This window comes from Pararge aegeria, chromosome 15, assembly GCF_905163445.1.
Source record: "Pararge aegeria chromosome 15, ilParAegt1.1, whole genome shotgun sequence".
In the NCBI taxonomy this organism is placed as follows: Eukaryota; Metazoa; Arthropoda; class Insecta; order Lepidoptera; family Nymphalidae; genus Pararge; species Pararge aegeria.
In genome coordinates, this window is record NC_053194.1 from 18,182,955 (window position 1) to 18,208,673 (window position 25,719).

A 25,719-nucleotide genomic window follows, 5' to 3' on the forward strand; every position below is an offset into this window, starting at 1 on the left:
TAAAAGAAAAGTACAGACAAAAAAATTTAAATGAAAAAAATACAGATATAAGTAAATAAATTAATATAGTACGACAATACATACCTTGCCATCTGGTCCCAAAGTAAGCCTAATATTTTTATGAATAATGTACATAAATACTTATAATATACATATAAACACCCAGCCACTGAAAAAAATTCATGTTACTCACACAAACATTTTCGTCGTCTACCACCGGTTAGGCAGGCAGTCTCTACATTGAAAAGTGCATCAATTGCAATAAGTCTGTTAGTACCCAGTGACCATGCTCCAGCGCTCTAAGTAAGGCGAGAAGATCGGCTATATTGTACCTACGAGTAGGTAGGTACATATACACAGACAGCGATTTCCGATCAGATTTGAGATTGCAGCGGCACAAATCTTTTGTATTCTGAGCACATACTCGTAGATATGTCGTATGTCCGCTTTCCGGGTCACGGTGCGCATGAAAATACGTGATGGGAACGCACTTTTCCTTCCCGTGTTCGGACAGAAGACTTACAAAACTATAATTTCGGTGACACACACCCACCTCTAACTTTTCTAAGTTATGTGCATATATTTTTATTTATTTATTTATTTAAGAGCACTAACAACATGCATATTACACGTTTTTTAAACATAGCACACACACAAACACATATTTTAGCAAATATCACGATGTTTTGCTTCAACGGTGAAGGAAAACATCGTGAGGAAACCTGCGTGCAGGAGAGTACTCCATAATATTCTCAAAGGTGTGCGGAGTCCAGCGATCTGCGCTGGGCCAGCGTGGTAGACTACGTCCTTAACCCCTTCTCATTGTGGGAGGAGACCCGAGCCCTGTAGTGGGGCGGTAACGGGTTGATGTGATGAACTCTGTCCTATGAGAGGTATATATTATGGTTTGACACATCACGTTTAGGTAGGAGTAGAGCTTATTGTGACAGAGCTCGTCCGGGGTAAGTACTACCGCCATGCTTCTTTTTAGCGTTAAGCAGCATTTAACATATTCTAAGTATATTGTATACATTTTGTACATTATGTGTAAGTATGATTATACAGCTAGTTTTATTTACAGTTTATAATAATCGTTATTAATTTCAAGTGGGTGAGCAGTTACTACAAACATTTTCGTACACATCGCTCCGCACTTTAGACAGCAATTTGACATAATGTAATGAATTATTATACCTCCGAGGTAGGTAGGTACTTCTTGGTTCAACGTCCTGCGACAAACGGAACCTGGAGGTTATAATAATAAATATACTACGGCAATAGACACTTCGCGATCTAGCCCCAAAGTAAGCGTAGCTTGTGTGAGGGGTACTAAAATGACTAATGAATATTTTTATGAATAGGATACATAAAAACTTATAGGATACATATAAACACTCAAACACTGAAAAACATTCATGTTCATCACACAAACATTTTCAAGCTGTGGGAATCGAACCCTCGGCCTTGGACTCAGAAAGCAGGTTCGCTGCCCACTGCACCAATCCGCCATCGGAGGTGGTCTGTGACGTCACGGTAGGTATGTATTGCCAGGTTTCTTGTCATCTAATATGGTTTTGTCCGCAGCCTAAGGTTGTGTTCTTGAACTACATTTAAGGTTATTCAACAATTGCCTCAAAACCGATGGCAAGAAGATACCTTTTTTGTTGCTTTTGTTCTTTAATCGTTTAAAAGTTTGCGCTCGACTACGATTTGACCTCATGGTGATAAAGATGGAAGCGTGCTAACTGGGAGAGGCATGGCAGTCTTTAAACCTGTCTCTATCTGCTTCTACTCAGTATCTGGTACAGGGCTACCAGAGCGCTTCATCGCTTATAGTAACTAGCCACAACCGAAGCCTCCTACCAAACAATATCACAGAAAACAATTCCCAAAGTTGTTTCCAATAGGAAATCAAACCTCCCACAAAGTTCGCCGTTAATATTGTCGGTTTGGATGGATCCAACAATCATTCTATTATTTAGATTCTGCTAGACTACAATTTTCAAACCGTTTTCACACGGACCTCGAGGTCCTGGATTCGATTCCTGGCACAAATTTCTGGATATTTAGTTTTTCTGTTAATATTTTTATTAACATGTTGAAGTTATATTATTTTTAATAAAACCCGCCTACCTGAAACATGGCGGAGGGTCTAAGTTTTATATAATTAAGCTATTCCCTTCAAAAGAAAAGATAGCCAAGAACATATCACCAATTCGAATCATTGGACATTTAATTCATTTTACAAACAGTAGTCACAGTAAATCGTACTTCCTACTATTCCTTCATTTTGCTAAATGCGAAAGTTGGTACGGATGGATGGATAGACTGATGTTTGTCACTCTTTCACGCAATAGCTATGCTACTGAACCAATTTGAATGAAATTAAGAGATAGATTATACCCTGAATTGACACTTTGATAGGCTACTTTTTACCCCGGAAAAATCTATGGTGTATGCCGTAAGAAGCCCGGACGAAGCCGCGGGCAACAGCTGGTATTGCTATAATACATATAACTTTAGCTTATAGGTGTAATTACTGTGCTAGAGTCCTGTTAATTAAAATCATCGTTTAACTGTTGTTCTAACCTACAAATTAATCGGTGCCACAAGGCTAACCCCTCGCGATTGTTCGTTAAGGGTGCAATTACAGATCGAACGGGTTAAAACCAATTATTCTGTTTAATTCTGACCGACATTCTTCATTGAAGCGGCAAATCTAAGAATAATTTCTAACACATATGCTCATAGCTCGGAGAACCGATGAACGTTGAGGTCCTCAGGTGCAGAAATGGTTACCCCGCACCGGTAAACGCAGCGTAGTTCGGTCCACAACGAGGTGGATAGAACACACCAGGCGAGTCGCTGCGAGCCGTTGAAGGCAACCGGCCCAGGACCTTGTATTGTGGAACTCCCTACAAAAGACCTGTGTCCAGCAGTGGAAGTCAATTGGTTGAATTGATGTGTGGCGTTGACAATGCAGCTCCTTGGGACCGCAACGTCCATCGGTTGTCCGCGTTATATACCTCCCCCGTTGGCAATACCGCGTTGCGAGATGTTGAGCTATTTCAATAACCCTGCCATACAGATCTCCTCATATTGATCAGGTAGCTATCTGATATATCTGCTCCAAGCTCTTTCTGTCACCGCGCGCTGAGTGACTCCGAGCCATCTTATGAGGAGTTAGCGACCACCTTTTTAGAGCCACAAATCATCACTGGCAACCTGCAAGGTTCGAAGACTTTGCCATTGAATTTTTTGAAATCCAAGGTCCTCATGATCCGCAGTATAACATCATCACCACTTGACCACCGAAGCATTGAGTCGCACAGATAAACAATGGATACAAGTTCTCTCACGTCGCGTGTATCAAGATCACCACGTGTTTTTTCATAATTTACCTACTGTTTGCAATTCCAATGCAATAACCGACATTGCTAACATTGTAGTATAGCAGCGGCCGTGGGGACGTCGAATTCTTTCGATTAGTCATTTGAATTTAGAATTTCTGTCAACTGTTACAAAATATAATAGACGCAGTGGCGTGCATTTCATACATGCACAAAAGCACTGCATACCCAAATTATTTTATATAAGTCGTATTGGAGGGGACTTTTTCCATTTTATGCTATATACCGGTTTTATACATACCTTAGTCAATAACCTTGCGCACGCATGAATAGACGCTATTATAATATTTGACACCTGGCAGACGTTTCTCTACAATGAAAATTACGCTTAATTTGCTATATTTCTTTAAAATTTATACTCCACACCAAAAAGATCTTTAGCCGTGTTCTCTCTGCGAACGTTCCGCTCCGGTAACGGAGCATCCTCAGGAGATGTCGACTTTACAATAAATAATTCCTAAGTGAGGATATACTGCAATGATGGAATGATTCATCACTGCAGTAGGTATATGTAGCTGTGCAGTACTATTATAATCTTATATTCTGTGGTAAGGGTTAGAATCCCAGCATCTATTACTTTTCCTAGTTATCTGCATTTTAAGAAATTAAATTAGCACTTGCTGCAACGGTGAAGAAAAACATCGTGAGGAAACCTGCATGCCTGAGAGTTCTCCATAATGTTCTCAAAGGCGTGTGGATTCCACCAATATGCACTGGCCAGGTAGGCTACGGCCTAAACTCTTCTCATTCTAGGAGGAGACCAATGCCCTGTAGTGGGCCGGTAATGGCTTGATATGATAATGGGTTAAAGCGTCTTCAATATAATTAATTTTACAACGAAAAATTAAAAAGTGAAACGAGCGACAGATGCGTAGAGAGTATATTTTGAAGATCTGAGTGGAGTTTTTTTTATTTATTTATTTGCGAACAATAACATCTTAAGTTCTTAACCACTAACGAATGAAACGATGATCACTGTAAAAGTATGAAACTGCGTAACAGTGATCACGCCCACCTCCAAAACTTAAAATTTACCACTGTTCACTTGATATTTATTAAAAAAATCTAAATACATACAAAAATATTAATTAAAATAAAATAAGATACAAAAAAAAAAAAAGTTTTTTAAAATCACGCCGTGTGATGACGCTGTCTCAGAAAGGAAATGAAGATTAATGTTCATTGTACATCCTGAACTTCCGCCGTACGCCTTCTTCTATCTGAGACGCCTCTTGCGTAAGATAAATCAAGAGGGATCAATATAATACGTCATCTTTACTATTAAAGTTTATATTTTTTAACTGTGGAGATGCCACATATTTAAATTGGAAGATCTGATTTTTTTTGTGTTGTACATAATTATTGTTTCTTCCAACGATACAAAGATAGATATTTTTATGAAATATTGTTTATCCTAATATTACATCCGCGTTTGTTTGTTTTTGACATAGAGTTAGATTAAAAGACGAAGGGTATACTAATATCCTAGAAAAATTAATGGTTCCGTCAGGATTTTTAAAAATAAAATATAAGTAGATATATATAAGAAAAAAATAACAAAAAAAAAAAAAAAAAATTATAATCAGCTTAAAATTTAGTCAGTTATATTAAAATTTTCGATACAGGTTATTTATTTCAGATTTGTTACATAAAAATTTAATGAAATTCTGTAAAGTTTGGTTTAAGTTGAAAAAATATGTAATCGAAATACTGTAACAATGTAGTCGGTTTTTTCTTTCAAAATCCTATTATTGATTCGTTAGACTCTATTCATACTTCCTGTTATCGGTCTGGAAGTGAAACGAGGTTACAAGACAGATTAGTCTGTTGAGGCAACAAATGAAGTGGAACTAATGAGGAAATTTCCTATACTCTTTTATTATCCTAATAATTATGTTTATTTACACAGGGATAAACTCTCTACAATACTTAAATAACCATTCGATACTTACTAAGCGTAGTGACATTATAATATTAAAGATACAAAGAGGAAAGTTTTTATTACACTAAGGTATTTTACCTTTTCCTTTAAAACTGGTCAAGTGCGTGTCGGACTCTAGTAAGAAGTGTTCCATACCATAGCAGGAAACGCATCCATAATTATGGTTTTGTTATAAAGTTCGACCGCCTGGAAAACTAAAACAATAGTAGGAATAATAAAGGAATAGTGTAAGGCAGCATAACTATGTTTGTTTTTGCTAATCTCCTATACAGCTTTACAGCATCATTGGCATTGACAGTTGATTGGCGCAGTGTGCAGCGACCCTTCTTTCTGAGTCCAAGGCTGCGGGTTCGATTCTTACAAATGGAAAAAGTGTGCTAGATGAAAATGTTTTTCAGTGTCTGGTTGTTTATGTAAGTATTTATGTATGTTATTCATAAAAATGTTCATCAGATATCTTAGTACCGCTTCCTTTGGGGTGATGTGTGTATTATCGTGTGACATCTGCCCTCAAAGACGCTTCATGATGACCACGACCACTCTGCCAAGAGTGTAACGACAAAGAAGAAGAAGTGTATTATCGTAGTATATCTATTTAATTTATATATTTACTAAAATAAAATAAGGATGTTTGTTTGTAATGTTACTTAACAGCGTTTTATAAACTGCACATGAAAATATAGGTAAATTGTACATATAATAAAGAAAATGTAGTATTCAGGAAAACTGCAAAGCTGATTTCTATGTGTTTTTAATAATATATTGTATTATTGCTCGCAAACGAGCGCGTCATCCCATTTAAAGCAATTTTCACCACCCGTGAACATCTACAGCACAGCACCAGAAAAAAAATGCCTTGTCAGCTTTTGAGAGATCTATTTATCCTTTACTTGAATATCCCCCCTTATTGAAACTAAGCGGGAATACCGCAGATGGAAGCTCGTTTTACATTTACTGCTATAATGTTTTGCGGTGTTTGACGGTTGATCAGAATACAGTTTTCATCCCTCCTCCTATATCCGCGGGTGTCGTACGAGGCAACTAAGGGAACATAACGGAGAAAAGGCAGCAGCGTCGTCTGTGCTACTTCTACGATCTACTTCGATCACCAACCAGTCTGCCCAACGTTTAGTTTACAACAGGCCTTTGGTCCAGTTGTGGACTGCTCTAGGCTATTGATTTGATCCGTGGGGATGAAAGTGGCTAAGTATCGCGAGGGTTACCTGTACGGAACGTCGGCGGCCAGGAAGATGTAGGTGACATGCACGAGCCCGACTTGCACCGCCGCCAGCGCTATCAGCAAGTACACCTGCAAGTGGAACCGCCCCAGGTGGCCCAGCTCTCGCATCACGCTCTCCGGGTCCACTGGCTGCACTGGCTCGGGACCTTTGCCCTTCTCTTCACTCATTTTGCGGGAAAATTGCTTTCGGTTAAGAATCACTGCCGAAAAATCTACACAACTATTTTTAATTTATTTTGAGAATCCCATATCACTACTCTCTGTATTATTATAAGTAGGTATAAAACCTAGTTATTTAGCAATTACAGTGCCAATAAGGATTTTGGTTATAGTTATTAATAAAACGTTTAAAAACCGCACATTGGATTATTACGAATTGTTCATACCGTGTCTCAATTTTGATAAACAAATGAACTGAAGTTATGTTACAATTGCGAAGCGGCTCAGACTTTTCGTATACTAAAGAAGTTAGGAGACTATCGAGCTCGGCTGCCTGGCGCAGCTAAAGGGCCAGTGTACCCAATGAATGCAATCAGAGCACTGAATGCACGAGCAATTCAGATGATTGCCCTGAAGATGCAGACAATGACAAGCGGTACGCAGAAAGCTCTGGGTCACTACTCACAGCCGCTCTCGGCTGGCATACGTCCGAACTCATTGCTGAGGATTTGCATTGAACTCTGCAAATATCGTTATTAATTATTCGCAGAGTATCACTACACTACGCTATCCTAACTATAATGTCTTATATGTTATAAATGTGAAAGATTCTTTGTATTTTTGTCCTTTCTTCACGCCCTATCTAACCGACCTTCCAACTTGATTTTTAGAATTACTTCATTGTAATTATGTGCAATTCGATCACTGCATTAACTTTGAAATATGCAATTTGTCGGTCGAAATTTGCAATGATATTGACTTAAAATAAACTGGTCGAAGCAATAAGAGTCGCGGGCTATTGTAAGGAAGAAAAAACGATCACTGATTATTTGTTGATAACAAATTTGGAATAATCGTTTTATAACTAACGACCCACCCCGGCTTCGCACGGTGCGGTGTGGTTTATATGCAGTAAACCTGAATACCTTTGTGGTATTCAGGTTTACTGCTTCCTCTCGAACCACTCTATCTATTGCTGAAAACTTCATTAGAATCCTTTGCGTAGTTTAAAAGACCAACGCGTGCAAACAGCAGAAGCGACTTAGTTTTATATTATGTAAAGATACTGTAGCTGTACTATAAGGAATTTCAAAGTTTACCAACGAGCTCTAAACAGATTGGTGTTAGGATTTTTACTGAAACCTGAAAGGAAGATATCCGCATAAAAAAGAGACGGACGTAGCCCGGACCACCAGCTAGTTATAATGGCAGCACGGCTAGCATTGGCAGGAGACATAAATTATATCCCTTAACTAGAGATAAAATTAACATGTCCACCTGTCAAAGCACGGCAACAGGGAATAGGAGAAGTTTACCCCCTTTCGTTATTACACGTATATCACTTGGATGTTAGTATTTCCACTTGTGCTCCAACCCTCGTGGAGTTGATAAAACAGTGGGAGAAGATAACATTTTATCCTTTCCCCGGGAGAACAATGTCTCCATGCTAGCCGCGCAGAGCATGACTTGGGAGCGGAGGCCGTTGAAGCCAGGAAGCCCAAATAGTCGTAATGCGAGACGTCCTACAGATATAAATAGATATAAAGGGATAGAGGGGACTGGATATATAAGGCACACTAACGGATCTGCCGCTCTCATTAGGACAAGCATAAGTCCACAGGCTGAAGAGATGATCATATCAAATACACTTTATTGTATACCATATACAAAGCATTCAACAAAAAGTAAAGGTAACAAACACAATCGAAAGAAAGTAAAGGTACAATAGGCGGCCTTATCGCTTGAATGCGAGTAACCTCTACCAAGTAACCTACCAAAGGACATGAAGTTAAGAAAAAGGGTTAAGGTGTACACAAAATAATTTCTAAATTTTAAACATTATATAGAAGCGGTGATAGCCCAGTGGGTTGATAGCCCACGCCTTCACTTTTGGGGAGCCGAGTTCAAATCCCAGCACGCACCTCTAACTATTCTAAATTATGTGCGTTTTAAATTAAAAAATCACTAGCTTTAACGGTGAAGGAAAACATTGTGAGGAAACCTGCATGCCTGAGAGTTCTACATAATGTTCTCAAAGGTATGTGGAGTCCACCAATCCGCACTGCGTGAGCGAAACCCTTTTCATCCTGGGTACCCCGTTATGGGCCGGTAGTGAGATGATATGATTATAACTAAAAAGTTTTGAGGACCTTTTTGCAAAAGTGAGCACTGTATATTCCCGGCGGGCAGTTTAGAAATAAGTTATTTCTGGTCCTATATTATACTGCTATACCCTGTAACCACATAATACAGTGCGCGTAACAGGCTAGCCCGTCACATCTTAGACTGCATTATAACTTACTTCAAGATAAGATTGCAGTCAAGTGCTTACTTGTATGAATGATTGAATGAATATACTTTTATTGTACCCCAAAAAAAAGGACTTACAGAAATTTAAACAATTTCGAACAAGAGTGTACAATTTGGTGGCCTTATCGCTACATAGCCTGTACAAGACAGGCAACAACAGGCGTAAAAGTAATAGAGTTAAAAACTTGTTGAGAAATATAAAAAAAAAAGTTAAAATAACTCCACTAACTGTCTTTAGTGCATAAATACTAAAACTTTAAAATTTAAGATATAACGGAAAAAGGTTAATAAAATTAGTCACAAAAAAAGGGTCAGATCATATATATATTCACCTCTCAAATCCCCACTGTAATGGCCTCATTCTGTCTTATATACTTTGTTGAGTGGAATTGTGGGTTTAATACCGTGAACAGACGAATTGAATATTCGTTTGTATCTTTGATAACTTTGCCTTTAACGTGTAGCAGGCGTCTGACGGCAAGTTTGAGCATTATTTTTATTATCAGGTGTTTGAATTTGTACATTTGGTTCCAAAATAGGAAAACTATTTGGAATGAACACAAATTCACGTCTTTGGCGATGATAAAATAAAACAACAAAATGAGCAAATAATTGCGGGCGTATCAAAATAGTTTATTGTCACTTTAGACATGTTATCAATCTTACTTCTAATTTTGTCTTACAAAATTACGAAATCTATACTTAGGTATTTATTTTACGAATTAAAAAAAGATATATTAATTAATTATTAATTACATAACAATTTGTCATATCAAACGTCCAGTGCATTGTTGTTGTTTGGGAATATGTGCGGCACTTAAAACTAACAATTCGAAAACTTAGTAATACATAATAAGCTATTAATTAACGGAACGTAAAATACGGTTAGGCCATCGACTTTTTTCAATTATTTAACCAGAATCAATATTTTAAAAACTTTATAAATCCGTCCAAAATTATTTAACGACTTATATAAGTAGATACTTACATTGTTCGGTATCAAATCCGGTATTAAGAAAATATTAATTCTGCATCATTTAACAACCAATTCTGTTAGCGTTACTCAGTAAATAAAAGCAATATATTATTTTAACCGACGGACTTTTGTTAGAGGCATATAAGTACTATTGATTTGAATGTACAAGTTGAGATATTGTATCCATAGCTACATTTGACATAAAAATAAATAAAAGCGAAAAAATAAATAACTGCTTTACCTTATATGATATTTGAACGATAGCATAACCCAATTATGCGCTCCTAATACTTTTATCCATTTTATTTATATATAATATAATATAATACGAATAAACCTCTCAGAGTGAATGTTTTAGATTCTTTAATTGGTAACATGTAATGTTTGCGAATCAACAAATTAAAGCTATATAACTCATACTAACACTAATGTCTCTCAATGCACTGCTCGAGACGTCGTAAACCTGTTCACCCTTACATTGCTATACGTTGAGATCCATAAATCCATGGCAGCTATGGAGCTGATGAGAAAATTTCAAGAGGACCTTGATAAAGGCAACCTTTTCAATATTGTACAGTCACGGTTCCAGACCAGATGGCCATTATTTGTTTAACTACTCGTGCATAGGTATAGAGAGCAATAGAGACGCGATGTTAAATAACTACTACAAACCACATCTGCATTACTAGAAGTTTCAAAACATCACCGCTTTTAAGTAAATAAGTAATTGACACCTTAAATGTATTCCCCTATATCAACTGTGAGTTATATCTGTGGGATAAGAAGAAAAATGGGTAGACATTATTATCTCTCGGCGTGATAGTATAGTGCAGATGTAATAAGTTATGAGTTATAGGGATCGTACAATATATCAACTTTTATCAGGTTCTTCAAAATCTGACCATCAGCTCTAGCGCCATGGGGGAGGCTGCCTAAGGGATGTCTGTGTCGGTGGTGGCAGCGGAGTTGTCCAGGTCTGCGAAGGAGTCTGGAAGGTGTCGGCCGAGGGTGTCCGGCACCAGCCGCGTGAGCGCTGCGCTGATCAGCGGCAGGGCGCCCAGGAGAGTGGTTGGCACCCAGGCTCCGTAAACTGCCTGAAATTAGATCAAAATAATAATCGTCAAATCGCTCAGAAATAGTACAAAACAAATGGAATCTGCCTCTTTAAGAAGTCAGCCAATCACCTCTCCATTTATCACCTCATATGTAACGCTTTCCTCGGCTCTGGCAAACAATAATTATACCGAAATGGCTGGTGACGAAGTGAAAGAAGGCGGAAGATACTACCTCACGATGTATTCCTTCACGCAAGCAAGCGATATTTTTATTGCTTAAAATAAAAACCTCAAAAAGTAACCCACAGACACTGAGCTATCACACCACTTGTACGAGTAACCGTTTCCAATGGGTAGGAAGTCCATCTCCTCCAGTATCCTTACCAGTAGAGGCGTCTGCGGCGCCAGGATGGCCCCCAGGCGGCCGCACGTCGAGCACGCCGCCAGCAGGCGCTGCCGCGCGCGCGTTGGAAACAGCTCCGCCGTGTATACGTACAACGCGTTGAGCGCCATTGTGGCACCCATCTTGCCCGCCAGGAACAGAGCCGTGCCCGCACCGCTGCTGGCTGCAACATGGAGTACTAGGCTAGAACCACCGCGACAACGACACACACGTGCGGCAGAGGAACGACAGCGCTCACGGTCGGGCAGGCAGGGGATGGCAATGAGCGCGGTGGCCGTCAGCAGCCAGGCGGCGGTGAGCAGCGGGCGGCGGCCCACGCGGTCCAGCAGCAGCGTGTTGAGCAGCAGCGCGGGCAGCTCGGCGGCGGCCAGCAGCGCGTAGTTGGCGTGCGCCGAGCCCGCCAGCGCGTGCGCGCGCACGGCCAGCCCGTAGAACACGAACACGGCGCCCGCCCACCACGCGAAGCACACCAGCAGCCGCCGCCGCAGCGCGCCGTACCTGCAGCAGCAGAGCAGTCAAATTCAAATTCAAAATTTCTTTATTCATGTAGGCCTATCACAGGCACTTATGAAGCGTTCATACATAAACGTTTTCATAATTGTAAGGGGATGGTGATAACTTCTTTCGCCAACTTAAACCTAAAGCTCGAGGGTTCCAAACGCGCCCTGGTCTAAGAAGAGCCCACAACAAACTTAGACGGGTATTTTTTTTTGTTATCACCATCTCAAAGTAAATTTATATTCAGCTATGAAGCTAGAGCAATTCACACCCAAGCTTTTTGTCGTTTAAGTAATCCTTAATATTATAATAGGATTTTTCTGTAAGCTTACGTTTTATATAAACTTTGAACTTATTGAGAGACATCTCAAAAAATTCATTTGGTAATTTGTTATAAAATAATGAACAATTGCCCTTGATTAAATTTGCAATTTTGTGTAGCCTAGTAAACTACACAACGAGTTTATTTTTGCTTCTAATATTTATATTGTTACAGTCCATTTTCTTTTTAAATTTTGTTTTGTTTTTATGGACATAAATTAAATTTTCATATATGTACTGACTATGCACCGTCATTATTTAACTTCTTTAAATTTATCCCTTAATGACTCTCTTGGGCCCATTTTATATATCGCACGAACAGCCCTTTTCTGCAGGACGAAAATAGAATCTATATCAGCAGCATTACGCCATAATAAAATGCCGTAGGACATAATGCTGTGAAAATAACTAAAATACACAAGCCTAGCAGTCTCTATATTTGTCATATGACGAATCTTTTTTACCGCGTATGCTGCAGAACTAAGTCTGTTCGCTAAATTATTTATATGTGGGCTCCATTGAAGCTTAGCATCTAATGTTATTCCTAAAAAGATTGTCGTATCTACCAAATCCAACTCCTCATTATTAAGTTGTGCAATGGTTTTTACTTGTTTAACATTCGGTATAGTGAATTTAATACTCTTTGTTTTTTTTCCGTTAAGAGCTAACTTATTAGCCTCAAACCATTGTACTACTATATAACCATTATACTAATATATTTTTATGAATATAATACACATAAATACTTATAATATACAGATAAACACCCTACTATACCTATACTTATAATATACAGTCACTGAAAAACGAACATTTCCCAGTTGTGGGAATCGAACCCACGGCCTATGACTCAGAAAGCAGGGTTGCTGCCCAGTGCGCAAGTCGGCCGTCAATAACCGTTACCATAACAAGAGACTTCCCAATAATAATATTTTGTCAATTCATGTCCACAGTAAACAGGCGGTATAATCGTATCAGAGTAAATCTGCATTGCTGCGAGGTCTTTGCTGCCCGACACTAGGGTATTGTATGCCCACAAAGTTGTAGCCACTTGTTGGTCGCACAGCCTCCTCAGACGTCAGGCCACAGGTGCAGAACGTGTAGATGAAGTTGGTAATTTGAAAGGGTCATTGCTATAAGTAGTGACAAACTTTAACGTACAAGCCAATAAATAACTTAGATATAACAACGATTTATTCGTATATCGACTTTGTAAAAAAACATAAGCCATAAAGCCGGGACTAGCCTTCAGCTGTATTATTCACTTACTTGATAAAAGCCGAGAAGAGACTCTCCTCTTCAACGATGGCCTCGACTTTATTGGTGATTTGGTCTTTCGCCAGCATCTTGTCGAGCGCGGCCGCGTCGACGGCCACCCGGTTGGCCCGCGCGGCCTGCTTGATGACGCGGATGGCCTCGGCCGCGCGCCCGCCCGCAACCAGCCAGCGGACGCTCTCGGGCAGCAGCCAGGGGTACAGCAGCAGCAGCAGCGAGGGCGGGTAGGCCAGGCGCGCCCACGTGCGCCAGTAGCCCGCCAGGTAATCCAGCAGCGCCAGCGACGCCGCGCCCGCCGCCAGCGGGACGCCCAACAGTAGGCTGGCCAGGATCCTATGCTCCACTCCCAGCCACTCGATCACTGATTGAAAGCAATATCGACATATTTTGAAACTTCTTGAAAATGTTTGGCTTTCTATGTCTGCTTCATATTATGGCCTGACAGTATTCAAACGCTGTATCATTTAGCTCTATAGCCTAAGACATAAAATAGGCCTCTTACAACGAAATAGACAAGGCCTTGTTTTTAATAAAACGACGACCAATCCAAAAAAGCCATAGGGCAGGTCATGCTCAAGGTGGGTCTGCTTAGCGATCAACCGTAGAGTAGTTATGTAGAAAAGCGATCCCGTAATTCCGGCCGCAACGCAGTAAAACGCCGCAGATTTTTAAGTCAATGGATTTTATTAGATCGGTTCTGCTGTTGAGCCGAAATACACACACTATGCCTAGATCTTTTCCTATTCACTAGTATACGATATCAACAATAGACATAAATTTTATGTTACTGCAGCAGCAGCGGCAGCCAATATAAATTAACCTGATATATTAAAAGAGCCTTTATAAAATCCACACAGAAACGGGTTCCTATCATATATATTGTGCCAACGGTAGTGCCCACCTTGCGCTTTTTAGCCGGATGTTTGTCCAAATTTTCATACTTAACTGCACAAGGCATGTAATGAAAAACTTGAAAACTAACTTAACACAAAGGCGGCGGGGTACACGCTGGCGCCCAGCACGGTCTCCAGGAACTCGAACACAAGGTACGCGGGGTACGAGCCCGCGAATGACTTGCACAGCCCCAGCACGCCGGCGCCCGCGCCGCTGCTCACCAGTGCTGCGCGGCGACCCCACCTGCGCAGACCACGTTTAAGAGTGTGGTGCGCCAGCAGACTTACTGCGGCGTCACTGAGCTCAGCGGCGAGGAGAGAGTTAGTGGGAGGGAGAGCATCCGGCTTATACTCAACCTCCTCGCAAAAGATGAACGGGTATTAAAAAGCGCCGATATGAGTGGCTGACAAGGTTGCCGTGTTGTAAAATGCACGCAGCCGCGGTCTTTTGGCCTCCTGTCTGAGACGAAGGTGGCGTGGATGAATTTTAGCTCGTATTCTGGCTCCTCACAGCCGGCGAGTCCAGTTATGCCTGTGCCGTCTCCGGACGGATTACATTTTATTTCACTAATGATTATCACATAGATTATAAAAAAATCGTATTTTTAGATTTGTTTTTAGATTTGCATGCTGTGAAACGGAATTATAATTATTTAGGTCCCCCCCCCTTATTAAGGCCCCTTAAGCATTTTCGGCTGGTCTAACTGCTTTTTGGGGCGTACCAGGTAAGTGAGAGACTGCCAATGTATCAACTTAGGTAGAACTAACCACGGTAGGTACTATAGTCTAACCGTCTGGCCTATTCTCATAATTCCTGAACAAACAGGGAGGTTCGGGCCAGAGCGTGGTGGACTATTTATATCATTAATAGCACCGCGGCGATATAACCAACCTGCACTAACAACTAAGCCCATGGTGACCTAACTTATCAAAGTTACGAGTACATAATCGATAAGTGTTACTTATATTTTCTTCTAAAGGATTTGCGAAATGCTTAATTATTCAAGATTAATAGATAATTTTATAGCTAATATTTATAGCTTAAAGTACTTAGTGTAATTGACTGGCAGCTAATGAGGCAGCACCAGCCGTGAGCGGGGTTGTTCACACCGCTTCTAAAATAGACATGTTTACATTTATATGTCCCACATAGACGCATAATTGCACTGCGCCCGCGCAGCCGTGACTCCGAGCAAGGTGTATTAACATGCAGCTAGTTATAATAAAATCTACACACTAGATTAACTTTATACCTGACTTTGGATGGAATATGGTTTAAGCTTCGTTAGAAGGTAACTGCATCTTTTACATTTAATATCTACGCCTCTCAAGTAGATAGATGATTATATGTGAAAAAAAAATGTTTATCCGTTGTATCCGTTATCTCGGGGACAAGGATAAACATATAAGTTGACCTAAAAGCATTGTTATATAATATTATATATTGTGTATTTTGAATAATTTTTACCATAACAAGCAGGTTTGCTCGTTGTACAGAACCTGTTAAAGTCACTCTTTTCAGAGCATACTGTACATCCTTTTACACGAGCAGCCTGGGGATTAATTACACGCATAAACAGTACAGTGCCCTCCGCGTACAGTACAATAATGCGTTCAGGATGCTGATGGGATTGCCTCTGTCTTGCAGCGCGTCGGAGATGTTCGCGGAAGCGCATATAGATTTTTACTACACGATCATGCGAAAACGGTGAACATCCTTGGTGTGCAGGGTTCGGGCTAGTTCCAGCGGCCTCCTGAGGGCACTGGCTGGCAGGACTGTTTGTCAGTACCTGTGCCATTGCTGCTTGGTACACGTGCTTTCCAATCGGGCATGCCAGAAGGGTTTCATATAAACTATTTCCTTAGGCTAAGTTTACTAATATTTAACTGTATTTTACTAACCATTTATGATCTAAGTCGGTCGAAATGACTTTTATTTTATTATAAAAAAAAAAAATACGAGGACACGGTACTTATTTATTATGTACTCATATTTTGTCAGAGTTGCTTACTACTCATATTGTGTATCTACGTATGCTACAAGTTACATCCCAGTAATTATCAAGTTAGCTAAAGTTTAAAAAACAACTTGAAAGTTGGAACGTATGTCGGAAACTGGAAATTAGACCCGTGTACATTTTATTAATAACCTGACATGTTGTATGGACAAATCAGATACCTACTACATAATATATATCTCTTGAAAGATACGATAAGACTAAACGATGTCAATAAGCATTTAACCAATTAACTACTATAGAATATTTATATAACTGTGACTGTAAACCCATTAGGATGGAATAATCTAATTTACATTTATGCCTTTGCATAAAATATAAACTTGACCGCTTTATAAATTGTATAATGATATTGATGTATGAATTATGAAACTGTGCGAAAAAGAGTCAATAAGGATTAAAAGAAGAATGAGAAAATTATTGTGAGATTAGAGAACTTAAACTTATGCTTTGTAAAATATTATGAAACGAACTTGTCGGACACGTATCCCATTATGGGCAGCGACACCAGCATGCCCGCGTTGTGCACCGTGCCCACCAGTGTACGCTTCCACTCCTGGCACGCCAGACCAAACTGTAATTTATTAAAAAATTATATTAATATATAAAATATTAAAACAAATAATACACATCTCGCTCTTCGCTCAGAGAACGAATGGACGTTGGGCTACAATTGGTGACCCCGCACGGGTAAGCTCAACGTTTGTAGACCTCAACGAAGTGGACAGACGACGAGTGTAGAGCAGGGAGCTGCTGGACACAAGCTGCACAAAAATGTGGAGCTTAGAACTCCAAAAAAAATACCAATGTCCAGCAGTGGACGACTATCGGGTACTTAGTATGATGATGATGTAGGGTACGAGACTCTTGCACTGGCTGCAAGATTAACTAGCTTCCGCACGCTTCCCTTGAGCTATATGTATACTGTATGCATAGGTACATAGGTTAAGTTTTAAATTTTATTGGCAGTCCCCAACGACGGCCCTACATTTTTTTTCTTGCGAAAACTCAAAACTCACCTCAGCCACTATGCCGCTGTGGTGCTGGTAGACGAAGTCTTCGCAGTCGAGTCGGGTGGTGTTGTCGAAGGCGTCCTCGTGGCACACGCCGCCAGGCGAAGGCCGCCGGTGGCACTCCGGCGAGTCCTCCGGCAGGGCCCAGGAGGACCAGCCCGGTGCCCACGAGTCCGCGTCCACGGGCCCTGACAGTGTGCTGTTGTCCTCGCATTCTGGTATGTGGCATCTGCGAAGAAAGCAGAAATAGTTCTTGTACTTATTGTAATTTTTTTTTAAACTGCCTGTTGCCCACGGTTTTGTCCGCGTTTTGGTCTTTGGTTCTTTATAACCACACGTATTACTAACAGTACACGTGTTAATCTAAGTTATAATCTAGGTCTTTTCAAATTTCAGTTAAATTGGTGAAGTCCATCCATCTTTACAAAGTTTCATATTTTTAATATTAGTACGATTTAATTAAATAAACTATATAAATTATACATTATAACAAGCTAAATCGTTCTTTTTAATTTTTAGCTGTTTAAGGTTATTTATAGATTAATAGGTTATTAGATGATAAGCTTCAATAAAGCCTACAATTAAATAATTATTTATCAAAAACACTTAGATCTGCTGCATACCCGTTAAAAGGTATGCCATGTGACGGATATACGAGCTGCCTGACTTTGTACCTCTTTTAGTTACTTGCAGTTTACCTTATCATGCTATAAGAACTAAGATAAAGAACAGAGAGAAATAGGAACAAATCAACTTCTACAAATATTCAAATTAATTTATTTCAAATACTCCTAATATAAGCTGTTCTCGGAAGGCAGATTGTACCAAAAAGAATCCTAAAAAATAAGGCTAGAAACTCGGCACTGATGGGAATAATCCCTCTTATTTGCGACATTCATATTCTTCATACAAAATACAAAATTGACTCCTTAATCAACCTATACGTCAATAAAGTATCATCTTTCTTACTCTAAAAGCACAGACTCATTATCTCATCTCCGTAGCGAAATGTATTTGGATATTTTGTTCTCAGCTGAGGTTTACGCTCAAGAAGGAATCTATGTTGCAAATTGTAAACGTGTATGTTTACTAGTTCTTGAGATATCGTGAGTAGTGCTTTAAATGCCTCACTCGCAAATATGCAAGGCGTGTCACCAAGTGTGGGGGCCCGTACAGCAGGCTCAACGCGGTGGCAGGACCAGTTGCGGCGCCCGGCGCGGATGTGGGAGCTATTTATAGAGCCGGGTTTATTTTTAGCTTACCTGTTTAGAGCAACTTATGGCGTGAACACAACTACGGCCGTCGCATATATGATATGCTATGCTATACGCACATATGATATGCGGGATGCACTACGAAGAGAAAGGTATTTGCAGTCGGTAATAACGATAAAAGTTTGCTTTGAAAACGTTTTCAGATCCGTAACACAACATGTTAACGAACTCGATGTCGTCACGAGAGTTAGAAACAACACCAACAAAGAAGTGTTTCCCCACAATCAACTTTTCGAGTAAGGAAGCAATGCCTCTAAAGCAGCATCGCAGATAAGACGTTTCGGTCTATTTGATGAGGATTCACTAGCTTACAAATTTAAGGTAGTTAAGGTATATTTTACTGCCAAATTCCATTACGTTCATCAAAGTTTTCTAGACGTGCACTAGCGGCACGGATTGGTTGAACAATTTGCCTGATGTAAAACTGTGTAAGAGTACCACTTTTCTGCTTGGAAATTCTTTATCAGAGAGAACTCCAGTAGTCGATAGATAAGCTTATTTATTATTATCCTATTTTGTTCCAATAAGAAAATTCAAAATAGTATCACTTGTATTTAGCACCGAAAGTCCATCGCTCGAGAGCAATACAGCAAGCACCTTATAAAATCTATGTCCAATAGTGGACGTCTGTCGGTTGAGATAGCTGTGGGTATTGAAATAAAAAATATATATATATCTGTAACGTAACGTAGGAACCAAATATTATTAATTTGATCTCTTTGAAGTTTTATAGTAAACCTTACAGACACATAAAGTCATTGATTCAATGTTACTACTTAAGTACAATACATACATACACTTCACCACAGTGACTACTGGGGCCGGGCGGGACGGCGTTCTGCGATAAATGCAAAGCCACAAGGTGAACCGATCTTGATTTTGTTTTTTTTTTTCTTTGAAAGCTGAATTAGTCGGCAGTGTTCTTAGCTATGTTTTATGAATATCGGTCAAAGATGGCGGATTACATATTTTTTTTCACAACACCCTGAGTAAGTGTATCAAATGAAACGGCGTGACTAGTTAAATACTTTACAATATACTGAAAGTCGCGGGGTTTTGTAAATTGTTATTTTTTTACATTTACATATTTCAAAAAACAGTTTTGTTATGTTTTAGCAAGGCTGTTGAGAATTTAAGTGATTTCTGAGGTCGCCAGTCTAATCCGCCCCCTGCACTGATTACTTGCTTATAACATGCACATTTAAACAGGAAAATGGAAGCAAACTTACCACTTACACTACACACAATAAGTTAGTATTAATTAATCGGATTCTAAGCTACTCTTTTCTAAAGTTCTAAATTGCAGGAAAACGAAGCCTAATAATATACAGCACCTCTCAAAACCTTAAACGTTCGAGCGGTAATCGTTTTAGAACGCTGTGGCCCGGCGTTAATGTGAAAATACGTATCTTGTCCACTTTTGTAAACGGCAACTTATTGGACCAGTTCTTGCAGCTCGCAACAGCCCTTCACGTCACACCATTTTGCTGCACATTCAGTTTACGACTTGCATGTACCGCATTCAATCCGTATTATGTCCTTCACACACAATATCCACTCAACACAAACTCTGCTCAAATTTTGAAACAAGCATTGAAATGTCTAAGTAACACATTTTAATACGTATAAATAAGCCGATATGGGGTGTTATAAACGTTAATTGTAGCCAACGGTGCAACTTGAAGAACCTGTGGCATGCCGCCTTATTCTAATTTGTGCAAGAAACCTTATTCAAGCTTCGTCGTGAAAACACAGCATTCATCTTTGATGCACTTGTGCCACTCATCTCTTCCTTCCACAACAAGACTCTACGCGACTCAAGTTGTCGTAAACGAGGGCGTCCTACTGACATATTAGAATGCGCTATCTCAAGAATAAGTTGTGTTACTTATGGTGTATGATGAGTCGTCAACGCGTGGGTCATTCTACGTACTCTACTAGCACACAGGAGACACTGAAAAGTTTACGTATTACCACAATTTATTATAAAGTTATCTAAAGATTAGTATAAAAATAAATATTGCCTCGAATTTGTAACCCTTTGGAAATTAGATGAAAGTAAGTTAATTTCATGTTTAACGCTGTCCTACCGTGGTGTGCAGACAGCAAGCAATCGGAAATTCAAATTGGGTATTACCACATCCAAGGTTACGGCGGAACAAAAAGACATTTACATACATACATACATGAATGAATATATAAATAAATTAAATTCATAACTGCGCGTAGATCCGGGCGAGACGACAAAGTGTGATTTAAACAAGAGTAGGTAGTATCAAAACCAAACAATGAAATAACGCATTTTGTTATCAACAAGACCGCTTTACCACAAAACCGAGATAATTCGTTATTTTTGATTATAAATATTTTAATCACTATCTAATTTAATTTGAATAACGAGGACAATGATTTGGATGCCGTAAAATATGGTTTGAAGTAAATTTCAACAATCAAAAAGGGTAAGTATTGTAGGTTCGCGGAGAAGACCATTTTTCCGTACTCCAACACAGCCCTTGACCAAATAATCGGTATCAGAAAGGAACTACAATTAAAACAATTTCCGATACTGCATTACTTTCCGCGATGTCATAAAGGTGGTGTTTACTAAATGACAATAAAAAATTGTTGATGCGTTACATCAAGGACGTCGCGTCGCATCACGATATTAGCGAAAGTAATGGACGTTCAAAATAGACTTAAGTACCAAAAGTCATCTAGCAATTTGTCTGCGGGTTAATTAGTTTATATTGAGTCAGTCAATGGCGGGTTAGCTCACAGTCGACAGATCGACTTGTGGAATATTCCTAATTGACATAATCAGAATAACAAAAAGTTAAGTACGAGCATTTAGTTTTTTAGGTTATATTCATTAAATGCACTTCACTGCGCTGTCTGAGTCATTTAAGGTCGACAACTTTTATTATGAATTACTTAGCTGCTCCTCGCAATTGAGTCCACGAGGGATTTCTACCGTCCCATGGGATTGAACTTTTTGCCGCACAAAAAACTAGCTAAAGTAGACAAGTTGAGCGGTTTAGTTGTAAATAGAAGTAATATAATCTAAATAATAACTAACTTTCTGGTTTACTTCGAATAACTTTTGCACTCAATATTTATAAATACGTCACAATGTTATACAATAGATATACATACCATAAGCTGGAAATAAGACTGTTCAATCAACATTTCGCAACCAAAAAAAACGTACAGACAGACATACTTTAATTTTTACGAGTTTTAATATTGACGCGGGACTAAGGCTGCGAACAGAAACCGTGTACACGACTAATATTGCAGCATCAAAAACCCACTCCGCTTTAGATTGGTTTCTCGAACAAACGGTTGGTCACTTCATACCATTTACCATTGGACGGTAATTATTTTACCTCTAATGATGCTGTAATGTTCTAAGCGTTCACCATACAATGGGAAAATCGTTCACCATACAATGGGAAAATGGGGAAAAAATTGTGACCGCGGGAGTAATGTGAGCGTTTTCAGCCAAGACTATTTGTTACATCACCATCATCATCGTATTACCGACCCACTACAGGGTACCTATTCTCCCAGAAAGAGAAGGGTTCAGGCCGCAGTTCACCACACTGCCCAACTGTGGATTGATGGACTTCACACGCCTTAAAGACATTTATGGGAGAACTCTCAGGCAGCAGTCAGGTCTCTTGACGATGTTTTCCTTCACCGAAAAAGCAAGTGTCCTTAGTAGTATGAAAGCGATTACTTAAAACGAACCTCGAAGGTGAACGAGAACGCTTTCCACACTGTTCGCTTATCACTTTCAACCTTTATGCCACGAATCTCTTTATTTATTTATTTTTAGTTATAAGGCCGCCTTTGCATCCTAGCACTAAGTGCTATCTTATGTTTTCTTGTATTATTTTTTACTGAATTGTTGCAATAAAGTTTTCTATTCTTCCCCATTCTATTCAATTGCTAAACATTCTTCAACAGTCGTAGCTATCCCGACTGGCCCCATGTAGTCAATTAGCATCGTGTGAGACGTGTCTCTCATTTTATTAATCGTAACACTTCGGAACTACTGCCGTTAATTACTTAGCTCCACCAAGTTAAGTAATTAACGGCATAAGGCATTCATCATGTCTAAGATATAACTATCAAGTAAATGATTAATGCTATCTTAAAGCTAATCTTTAAACGAAATAGTTTAGGTATTAAAAACTGTATAACACATGGCGATCACGCAATAGTATTCAAGCAAATTTTACTCACTTATACAAAAGGCTCCGTTCTCAATTTGTTCCATTTTTTTTACGGTTTACCAATTTCTGGTCCATACAGGTGATTCTTTTTTACTTTTTAAAGGATAGCTTTATTTACCTTCAATAGTAGCTTTAAAAAGTGAATGTTGTTGCTAAGTAGAACTAAATGACATGGAACATTTTTAATCAACTTTAATAACCACTAGAATTTTAAAAGGCTGGCATTGTATTAAAAACGAGTGCTGACCACTCCACTAGTCGACTGGAACTACCTAAATAATTTCTGTAAAGGTATGTTTCAGTTGCCTATTTGCTGACTGTACATTCCATTTAACGTTTCAAGTCCATTCGCACGAACGTGATAGGTATTAATTATGTACCCGTTTTAAAGTAGTACTACCTATTTGATAAAAATGGAATTGAGCATAAAACAGATGGCGTGCGAATTGATCTACACTTACCTTAAGAAATAATAAAGATAAAAAGTTTTCTTTTTTTATTTATTTGAAAGCGTTAACCTCTTTTCATTTCATAGTCCTATTCTCGATTGCACTTTTCGGAATACCACCCCAAAGGGGTTAAATAAAGTTTATATGGAAATGTGTCATTTTATAAGTAGAATTGCAAAAATGGTGTTTAGTTGGCAAGTTGGTACATATCCCAATTCTTGAGGAAGGCAGGGCAAGGCAATGTGGTACTACAGGGTATATTGTGTATGATAGCTGAAGAAAGTGTTTACGGGTAACTACACGGAAAAACACGCGTGTTTGTTCCAAATGTGGACCACTCCTGCTACTCGTATTAAAATGTATAGAACAGATCCATTAAGTGCAATAAAAAGGAACATTTTAAGTTTATAGTTTTTTTTAATAAACTTTTTATTGACGTTCTTAAATTCAATCGGCATGATTGCAGTGAATCACGCGCTAAGTGCCATCATTATAACGTATCGCTCCAGTGCTACCCGTTTAGTCAACCGGAGGCTCAATCATTGTCAACCTTTAGTCATATAAATACAGGTTTATTTTTTATCCACTACTTATTCCGTTTTAACCGCGGTTATTAATTTTTATTTAATTTCTAACAGCTTATAAATTCAACGTAAGTTTGAGAAAAGTTCCACACATACCGCTATAGTTAATCATTAAATCTTAATGGAATTGGCATTGAATCTTTTTATCAATGACTTGTTGAACGACGTTTAAATCTATTTTTGGAAAATATGGTATATTTTGTAATGTAATGGCGTAAACACTGCATTGCAAATCACAGTCAATTTTAAAAGAATAGACAACATAATACTAAGTTTTAAGTATATAAAAAAGGTAGATACAAAAAGCGTTCTTATCTTCCACAAAAAGATAAAACAATAGGTGGTGAATAACGTACGTTTTATACTATGAACATATTATTGTGTTAAAAACAAAACTGGTTACAAGAACTCTAATGATAAAGAAATAAAATATTTGAAAAAAGGATTTTATATTGAATAAAATACTACTACGTCAATTATGGTAAAATAATAACCTTTTTTTTAGTTAAAGTGTTGAATGGCGAAGGATAAGGTTCTATGAGTTTTGTCCTTCATGTTATAAAGAGAAATGTTTGGTTTTTTGTATGTATGTATGTAATGGATTAACCCAAAACCACCGATTTCAAAATTCATTCAATTCTTTGTATTCTACTGATATCGTTGACCCGGAAAGCGACACAGCCTTGACAAAGTCCGAATATTCACAAATAAAGATCTATTTATATTTCGTCCCCGACCTGTGTCATCAATGAGGTGATAATAGTGTTTATGTTTTTTAATTGCAGATGCAATTTGTAGCCAAATGTATTTGTTACTTAGCTACTTATTTATTTTCTTTCACTCGTTGTGGTATCAATGTTATGGTCGTTTGCGGTAAGAACTGCGTACCGCAAGCGACTCTGCCCTTGGCACTTCCGTCATCCGCTACCTATGATATGGATACTATTAACTCAAGACTGGGCAAATCAAACACCTAATCTTTATCTTAATTTAATTTTTATTACATCACCTGCTCCTATGAATAGTTCATACATTTTTATGAGCTTAAATATAAAACTACGAGGTTTCCAAGCGTGGCCTGGACTAAGGCAGATCTGCATAAAACGTGCACAGCCTTACCTACCTCCTATTTAGGAAACAGTTAAAATGAGACTCCAGTTCTACATAAATCTCATTTGTATTATACACTAACTTTGAAGAAGCCATGTCAAAATACGCTTTACATCGCAGTCTAGAAAAAAGCCTAAAACAAACAAACAAAAAAACTTGGTAACCGAGTATTATTAATCCTGTATTTACCGTCAAAACAACTTTGAAGTAAACTTACAGTACATTATAATTCAAAGGTCTTTTATCATAGTTATATTATTTTGTATATCATTATGTTTTATATAACACCTGAAAATCATCATCCACCCGCATCTTTTGGACAAGCGCACTCCACTTAAGCTTAAGAATTTAATTGCAGCAAAGCAATGCTTTAAACATAAATAAGTTTAAAAGTGTCGAAGTCTGGTTTCGAATAGTTCTTAAAGAATTGGACTAGCAAGAAAGGATTGAATTAATGCCCACTGGTACTTAGTTAGCATCTCCAAATAAAAAGAAACTCTTTAACTTTATTATTCTTAGGTCTATATTTTTAATATTGGTTAGGGAAACTT

At 38.7% G+C, this 25,719-nt stretch overlaps 1 protein-coding gene across 1 annotated transcript in view; it reads right to left on the reverse strand.

Annotated features, from left to right (window-relative positions):
- Window positions 1-9,682: 9,682 nt before the first annotated feature.
- Window positions 9,683-25,719, reverse strand: part of LOC120629914 (solute carrier family 22 member 6-like) — a 30,504-nt gene continuing 14,467 nt past the window's right edge. The window contains exons 2-8 of the mRNA XM_039898997.1: window positions 17,520-17,742; window positions 16,974-17,074; window positions 14,572-14,726; window positions 13,584-13,950; window positions 11,734-11,993; window positions 11,477-11,658; window positions 9,683-11,131 (exon numbers count right to left, since the gene is read on the reverse strand). Of these exons, the coding sequence (XP_039754931.1) occupies window positions 10,970-11,131; window positions 11,477-11,658; window positions 11,734-11,993; window positions 13,584-13,950; window positions 14,572-14,726; window positions 16,974-17,074; window positions 17,520-17,742 (1,450 nt within the window). The 3' untranslated portion in view covers window positions 9,683-10,969. The remainder of the gene's footprint in view (window positions 11,132-11,476; window positions 11,659-11,733; window positions 11,994-13,583; window positions 13,951-14,571; window positions 14,727-16,973; window positions 17,075-17,519; window positions 17,743-25,719) is intronic.